Here is an 8,261-nt window from a genome sequence, read left to right on the forward strand (position 1 = left end):
TCAACTTCGCGGAGACCTTAAATCCACTGCGAAGAATCTGTCGGCGGGTCGGATCACCGAGTTATATTGGTAGTGGGGTCGGGCTCGGTCGAAAGACAGTTTAGTTTGGGTGAGGGAGAAGTCTGTTACGTTTCGTGTGCTCAGGAAGCAATGATTAGGGTCTTCCAGCGCGTGTGGGAAGTGGAAGCGGAGAGAGAGTGGGGAAACGCGTGCGATGGTGAGGATGAAGAAGCTTACTGTGGTGTGCTGGCTGAGACGGCACAAATTGGTTTCGTTGTGGGGAAAGGAGGGAAGAATATTGTGAGAATGAGGACAGAGAGTGGAGCGAAAATTAGGATTTGCCGCCGCCGCCGTGCGGAAGAAAAACTGATCAGTTAATTCAGGTGAGGGTTGTTTTTAATTGTTGTTTGGTTCTCGAGAAAGTGAAAGAAAATATAAATAATTGTAACAATATAGCACATGTGAATGCCTGGTAGTGTAGCCTGAACTAAATGGCCTCCCATATGTAACATACAGAAAAATCAGGGATATTGATGAAACTTCTGTTCTGAATGTGAAAATGGTGTGGTTAATTGTGGTTGTACTTCTTCAATTGGACGATGATTTATAACAAGCATTACGAATTATCGTTGAATGTAGTTAATATCACTATAACTTGTTTGTTTGATTAGTTTTAGTAATTTGGCAGATAACTGGTGGTACTTGGCTGTCAAGAAAGCGCTGGTTGCTGTATCTTGCTATCTTCAAGCTTTCCATCCACGGACAAAGAGCCAACGCAGATGAGTATGCCTACTGAGCAACCTTTACGTGGAACCTCCCTAATTCAGGCGAAGAACTTTTTCCGCATCTTAGTTCGCTTTTCCCACCCATGCTTGAAATTTGGTGAGAGGTGTTTCTAATGCCAACTTTTCGTCGGTGGTTGGTGATGGAGATCCCAAATCGGATTCAGATCGTACTCAAAAAGTTGTCTTTAGAATGCTTTGTTCCAATGGTGCTGCTGGGGCCATCATTGGCAAGAAGGGTGCCATTGTCAAAGCTTTGCAAAATCAAACTGGTGCTTCTATAATGTTTGAGTCCCTGGAAACCGATCATCGTGATCGTGTTGTCACCATTTCTGCCTTGGAGGTTAGTCTCAAAGCTGATTGCAGAGGTTTTCCTAATGCTAGTAGTTTTTTATCGACAGCATTGCCTGTGCATACCTTCTGACTTGAAACGGCTTTTGTTTACTGTAGAACGTTGAATCACAGTATTCTCCTGCACAAAATGCTGTTGTTCTTGTATTTGCAAGATCCGTTGAAGCTGAAATTGAGAGAGGATTTCAGTCAGTCCTGATTAAGGGCACTCCTGTAACTCTTAGGCTTCTAGTTGCTTCCAACATTGTCCACTGCTTGAAGGACAAAGAAGGTAGGGTACTTTTTGAGATTGCAGAACTCACTGGCGCTGACATACAAGTCTTGGTTGAGGAGCTATCACTGGGCCATTCTCCAGAGAATGTAGTACAGGTGCAAATGTTGTTTCTTTAGCAAGTGTTTATGTTTGTTGAAATGTAGGAAGGATTAACTGAGTTACCATTGCTTCTCATTTAGTATAATTAACATTTTCATTTAGAAATCCTATTTTTTAAATATAAGAAGAATATTTTTTAGCTCCATGGGCAATTTTCCCCTTCTAGTGTGCGGTATAAGTCCTCATTCTTCCATCATTTTGGTGATCAATATCAATATCATAACTTCAGTTGACAATTTAACTTTTAGAATCATGGAAGTCTCATTGTGTTTTAACTCAAGATTGTCAATATCTTGAAGATGCTTCAAATTAGTTGGTTCCATCCTGATTACAACAAGCAGCTATATTTTCAGGCTCTTGAATAAAATTCACTTTCTGTTTGTTACTTCAACAAGTGATGAAGTTTCGGGTGCCACCCTGATAATCAATTTCTTCTTCAAGGAGATTTCGTTGTTGTTTTACTTCTATCTTTGCAGATTACTGGCAACTTTAAAAGTGTGCAGAATGCCATCTTTCAAGTTACTAGCAGACTTAGGGATAATCTCTTTCCACGTGAAGTGCTGAATGAAAATAGAGTGAGCAACTGCTACGGAGAAGTAACAGAGACAGGTCTGTCTCAAGTTCTCCAACCAAGAAGCTCAATATTAGATAATGATCATGGACCTAATTTAGCTCAAAGATTGCACACTGGGCACTCAGAAAATACTTCTGGTCCTCAGTCAGTAAAACTGCAACCACAAGAGGTAAAAGCTCTTCCCCTTTTGTTTCTTTTTTCCTCTTGAATTATTGCTTTCACTAATTTATAGGAATCTGTACAAGAGCTTCGAAGTTTGGGTGGGTTTATTTGCAGGCTGCAGGAAATGGGAATATGGTTGCCATCCAAGGTGTTCATCATAGCTCAACTACCTCGGGAGGGAGCTTTGACCTTGAGACGTCTCTTGATTCTCTACTTCCATGTGATATGCTCAATGAAATGGGAGGCCCAAGCCCCTACAACGGAGGGAGTGAAACTACTTTTTCTGGTTTGGTTCAATCTTTAGATGTGTCTCCCGATTCTGATCAAGAGAGTGCTTCAACAAGAGCAATGGGTAATATTGAACTCTTTGATGGTGTAGACTGTCTGACAAAATCTCAGCTATTAGAGGTGAAAGATGTTTATTTATTCTTTTGCAGTTTTTGTTTTTTTGCTTAAGTTACCTTAGTATTTGAAGGCCATTAATTCTTTTTGAGGACCTAAAGTCTTTGGGGTTGGCTGTGATTGCAGACTGTTGAAAGACATGAGCTGGCCAATGGAGATGATAAAGGGTGTCTAGAACTTGAAAGGTCAGTATTATAAGAAAAATAGCATAAAAGCTGTTTTTGTTTTCCTTGCTTTCAAGATAAGCAAGGTAAGTGTATTTTACAACACAATGTTGGTTTTATTATAACTGCTGCCATGAGCAATGTTGAGATAGTATGCCATGGCTGCTTACCTTTTGTTGGAGGTGGGTTCATCACATGTAATATTCCTTTGCCAAGCTAAGGAGCAATTTTAATTTGAGACTGATAAAAAATGCTTCATGTTAATCTATGGTTTCTGGGTAGATTCTGATACCATCTGACTTATTCTCATCTATCATGTGATCAAGTATGCATACAACTACATTTGTTGCTAATCTGATTTCGAGTTTCTCAATATGCAGCGGCAAGAAATCTAGTATTGTGAAAAATACAAGTGTGGAGATTGTAGTTCATGAAGATGCTTTTGACTCGATCTATGGCAAAAATGGCTGCAACCTTGCTCGTCTCAAAGAGGTAATGCTAGGGAAAAGAAGAGAAACGTTTCCTGAATTACGTTGGAGTTTTATTATGTTTATAAATTTATAAATGGTAGTGGAAAATCAGATCTCAGGTGCAAAGGTTGAAGTACATGAACCTTGTGGTGGTGAAAGTGAGGGGAGGGTGTTGATATCTGGGACTCCAGATCAAACCCTTATAGCACAAAGCTTGCTGCAAGCCTTCATCCAAGCCAACCAGAATGCATGATTCCTTGTAAAATCCTTGTAGAGTATAGAAATGAAATTGGTATAATTTAACAGACACAACAAATAGATGTAAACAAAGGAAGGTAGTTGTGGGAAAAATTAAGGAAGAAGAGTTCCTGTTTGTTGGAAAATGTAGTTAAAAAGGAATTTTGGAGTGAAAGTACCCAATATTTGATCTTTCCTGAGTGAACTAGTTTGATTTACAAGTAGCAGATAGTGATGACTCATACCGTTTATTTAGATTAAATACCAATGAAAAAGCATTCAAGGGTATCCTAAACTTGGTTACATATTTCAACTCATGCTTTTGTTTGTTTAGCATTGCCAAAACGCTGTAGTAATTTGATTGTTTTTATTTAATTTATATTTCTTTTATAACGCAAAAAAATTATCATTAAAATAATGTTCCAAAGTCATCAGACTTGTTATTTATTATATTTATTTAACTGTTATATATGTAAATATAAAAAAAGAAATCAACTTATTTTTAGTATGGTATCCAAGGATCAAAGTTTGAATTCAAATATGGCACCAACTGTGAAATATAAACTCAAAACTTACCATTTCAAACATCATATAAACTTTTACATTTGTATGAATAGTTCAATGCTCTCTAATTATATCTTTTACCTTAAAAACCTTGAATTTCATATCAGATTTTTTGTTCGCAAGTCATAATCTGCTTTTATTATATATCAACAGAGAAAATTTTGTGACAATGGCTCCTTCAATGGAAGGTCCATGTTTAGGGCTACGGCTTTTAAGTTATCGTCACTTCCCCATTGAGGAAGTGGAAGGAAAGTGTCTTCCATCTCCACCTTTTCATCAAAGTCGTGAGCAACAAGGGTTGCAACTCCTTAAAAAAAACTATTAATTTCTACATCGGATAATGTATATTATCTTAAATCCAAAGGTTCCGTTCTACCTAGTAAGTAAATGAAAAAAAAAATCAATGTTCTAAACTCAACATAAATAAAATTTAATAAATCTATACTTCTTTAAATAATAACTTAACAGAGAAATACCACATGAACAACTACAAGAGCTATATGCAAATGCGGAGGCAAGAAATTTGGATTGCGGGATTATTTAAAAAAAATTAAAACGTTCTATAAACGTTACATAATAAACCAATTAAGTTAAATGTAAAACTATTGCAAAACAATTAAAAGAGTAGCAAACACAAAAGGTGCATCAAATTAATTTCAATGTACCTATTTTATAATTCTCTATAACTCTTTCTCATGTGTTAAAACTGTTGAATTATCTTTTTTTGATTGTCATTCTCATCATATGTAATCAAACCATCATTCATCTATTCACCTCCGATTCAACTCCTCAAATGATTTTTCATAATTTACATTGCAAAAAATATTCTTTCCACACTTGTTGTAGCAACTAGAAAAATCAACGCAAGTCAACATTCAAAACAAATAAATCTGAGCATTTCTTTTAGAAAATACTCTACTTGACTAGTAGACTTTCTTTTAAAAAAATTTTCATTTCTGTTAAACATTTCGAACAAAAAATATAAGGTTTAAACATAAAAGTTTTCACAAAGTCAACATGCAACTAGTAATTTTCTTTCACAAAAAAAAAAAATCACTTAAGCCTTTTTTTTGGTATTATTAGAATGCAATATGTCAATTTTCAAACATAAGATTCATAATAATCACATTAGTAGGCAACAACAATTTCTAAATAAAAATGTTAAATTTCTAACCAATATTCAAGAAATTCAAGATTACAAATACAATCAATCCTAATTCTTTTCAACGATTTGTATTAACCTCTAAAAATTGTTATCCAATGAAGATGTTAAGAATCACATAAGAAAATCAATACCCTAAACTCATTCAATAAATAAATAATTAAATTTTGCATAAAAATCTTAATCTATCATAAGAAAAGTCACAATCTTACTTTTCTGAGATTAATAAATAAAGCTTAAAAAAAAGGAAATTATGACCAAATTAGAGAGATCCACTTAAAATTATTAAAAAATTGATCATCTATCTTTTTAAATTAAAAATTCTAGAGAGATTGTGTGAGAATATAAGAGAGATTTGAAAAAAAAAGTGAGGAGTATAAAAAGAAAAAAAAAAACAATTAATTTTTTTTGGATTTTAATAGTGAAAAGAGATTTATTTATTTTTATATAAAATAATTTTTATAAAAAGGATTCTTTTTCAAAAATTTTGATGGATGGTCTTCAAATTTTTTATGAAACCAACTTTTTTTAAGTTAATTCACCAATTATAATAAAAAACTATAAAATTATAATTTTTTTCACTTTATCTTTGTGGGGTTAATTGATCCCACAATCTGATTGTGGGTGGTTCCGCCCATGATTCACTTCTTACAAGAGTTATAATAGAGTTTATTTACGGTGAAAAAGGATATAGAAAGTTTTTCGGGTTCAGAAGTCGACAATGATGGGAGGCAATTTTATTAGGGTGTGAAAAACAAAATGAAGTAAGTTGTATTTATAACCACGAAATTTTTATTTTGAAAAGGTCGTCGTTTGTTGGTGTTGAAACTAATTTATTAGGGTTAGGTTGGGTCAAACCATAAAAAAACAATTTAAACACAAACTCGACACCTGTCATGTCAAAACCCATACAACATATTTATTAGGATTAAGTTTACGATAAATGATAAAGACTTAAATTTATATTAATTTCGACACCTCTTGTGAATGTTGAGGTTTATATAGTGTATTTATTATGGTTAAATTTATGATAAATACAAGGGCAAAGCCAGGACAAATTTTTAGGGGGGTCGAATGAAATTTTAATTTTTTACGGTCTATATCTTTATAATTTTTAAAGGATTAAATCAAATTTTTATAATTTTAAGGGGGGCCAAAGTACAATATTACCTTTACTAATTTAAAATTTTAAAAAAATTTCAAGGGTCTAAATAGAAATTTTCTATTTTAGGAAGGGCTAGGGCCCCTGCCAGCCCCCTGTATCTGCCTTTGGATAAATAGGAGAAACTCTGAATACATATAAATTTGACACTCATTTATGCTGAACTCTATATAATGAATTTATTAGGGTTTAACTCACAATAAAAAAACTTAATTTCAAGTAATATATATCATTCGTAACACAACACTAACAAATATCAAAGTATCTTAATTATTGCATAATTATTGGAATTAAATTTAACATCTATCAAAATACTCTAAAAAAATATTTTAAAAAATAAATTTTTGTAAACACTTAAATAATACTAACTCTAAGTCAAGAGTGCTCTCTCATTAGTCTCCTAAAGAAACAGTTCTGTGATGGTTGGGTAGTGAGTAGGGCAGCGACAAAGATAGCTATGTTGAGAGACAATATTTCTCTTTTGGAAGAAGAATTGGTACATCTGATAGTAAAAAGTTTGCTAGTAGTCCCCAATAGAAAGTCGACTCTTTTAGGGATGGTATGGACGATGAAATCCTACAATCTGGATAGCTTTAGATCCCAATTGAAGAGTATCTGGAAAACAAAAAAAAACAAATTGAGATTAAGATTGCTGGTCAAACTTGTTCAAGATTGAATTTGAATATGAGGGAGATCTGGAATTAATAATGGCAGGAAGACCATGGTTTTTTTAACGTAACATGATGATTTTAAAAAAATGGAAAAACCGATAGATAATAGCAATATTTGTTTGATTCAGTCCCATTTTTGGCTTAAAATAGGTCATTTTCCACCTAAATGTGACAAAAAGACCTTACACATGCAATTGGATCCACCTTTGGAAGAACCATTAGCTCAGAACTAATGGGGGAATTTTGCCGTATAAAAGTAGAGTTAAATGTTCAAAAGCCATTATGTAAGGGGATCTTCATTTTGGTAGGCACGTAAGAAATTCCTTTTAAATATGAAAATTTGCCTAGTTTTTGCTTTGGATGCGGGCGTATGGGACATGGGATCAAGGATTGCAATGACACTCCAGATGAATCTAAGAAATTATCGAAAGAGGATTTACCTTTCTCGCTAGCCCTGAAAGCCAGATCAATTTTGATAGGAAAAGTCAGTATGCAACTAGGAGTCACCATGAAGAAATCAATGCCACAACACTACTACTTAGGAAGATCTGATGAAGGAATGGAGGGCAACTCGAATTCTGATACTATTCAGGGGGAGAAAGAGGACGTCAATGAAGGACAGTTTGGGAATAAGAGAGGTCGAGACCAACTTGAACTCAAATTGGTTATGAGTGGATATTAAGGGAAAATATAAGGATAAAGTTTGGTGTGAGGGTAAGGAGGAACGTAACAAAGAAATCTCATACTCTCAAAGTCCTATTAAAGATACAAGAGAACATAATGGGCATTCAACTTGGGTTAATTTTCCTCCAGCTATGAAAATGGGCCAAACTGTTTTCTCTCAAAATATTATTGATGGACCCAATGGGCCATGTAAAGGATAGAGAAGAATAGGAAACAATGTACCAATGGATCAAAGTGAGAGGGAACCCATCTATCAGAAAAGATAAGGGGATTATGATGATTTCGAGAATACGGAGCCAAACTGCCCAAATACGGTCGAAAGTAAAAGGGCAAAATAAACAGCGGGGGAATAAAAAATTAAAGAAAACATGGTTGGAAAAGGTGATAAGATAGAGGAAGTAAAAATTTCATCTCAAATAGGATTGGCGGCAGCCAACCGGGTGTAATGAAAATCTTATGCTGGAACATCTGTGGTTTGGGGAACCCACGAGCAGTACGTCAAC

At 34.3% G+C, this 8,261-nt stretch overlaps 1 protein-coding gene and 1 long non-coding RNA gene across 3 annotated transcripts; one reads left to right on the forward strand and one right to left on the reverse strand.

The window, feature by feature from the left end:
- Positions 1-3,803, forward strand: LOC107962063 (KH domain-containing protein HEN4). Of its 2 annotated transcripts, none has more exons than XM_016898288.2 (8): positions 1-383; positions 689-1,125; positions 1,233-1,502; positions 1,983-2,249; positions 2,357-2,650; positions 2,771-2,829; positions 3,189-3,300; positions 3,391-3,803. In XM_016898288.2, exons 2-8 carry the CDS (start codon positions 976-978, stop codon positions 3,529-3,531), a joined length of 1,293 nt encoding a protein of 430 aa, XP_016753777.2. In that variant the 5' UTR covers positions 1-383; positions 689-975; the 3' UTR covers positions 3,532-3,803. The 2 variants fall into 2 exon arrangements, with proteins under 2 accessions (XP_016753777.2, XP_040938286.1); XM_041082352.1 differs by having other exon boundaries at positions 22-383; positions 3,380-3,803.
- Positions 3,804-6,863: 3,060 nt separating this feature from the next.
- LOC121210788 (uncharacterized) lies at positions 6,864-7,816 on the reverse strand. The gene is made up of 2 exons (XR_005905917.1): positions 7,515-7,816; positions 6,864-7,018 (listed from the first exon to the last, which is right to left on the reverse strand). It is a non-coding gene; the product is annotated as an uncharacterized lncRNA (long non-coding RNA).
- Positions 7,817-8,261: the final 445 nt, after the last annotated feature.

Source organism: Gossypium hirsutum, chromosome A12 (genome assembly GCF_007990345.1).
Source record: "Gossypium hirsutum isolate 1008001.06 chromosome A12, Gossypium_hirsutum_v2.1, whole genome shotgun sequence".
Classification (NCBI taxonomy): Eukaryota; Viridiplantae; Streptophyta; class Magnoliopsida; order Malvales; family Malvaceae; genus Gossypium; species Gossypium hirsutum.

Coding starts and splice junctions, on each gene's coding strand:
- LOC107962063 (XM_016898288.2), top strand. CDS start 976: ATGCTTTGTTCCAATGGTGCTGCTGGGGCCATCATTGGCAAGAAGGGT. Junction 2,250..2,356: donor TAAAACTGCAACCACAAGAG/GTAAAAGCTCTT, acceptor GTTTATTTGCAG/GCTGCAGGAAATGGGAATAT. Junction 2,830..3,188: donor GGGTGTCTAGAACTTGAAAG/GTCAGTATTATA, acceptor CTCAATATGCAG/CGGCAAGAAATCTAGTATTG.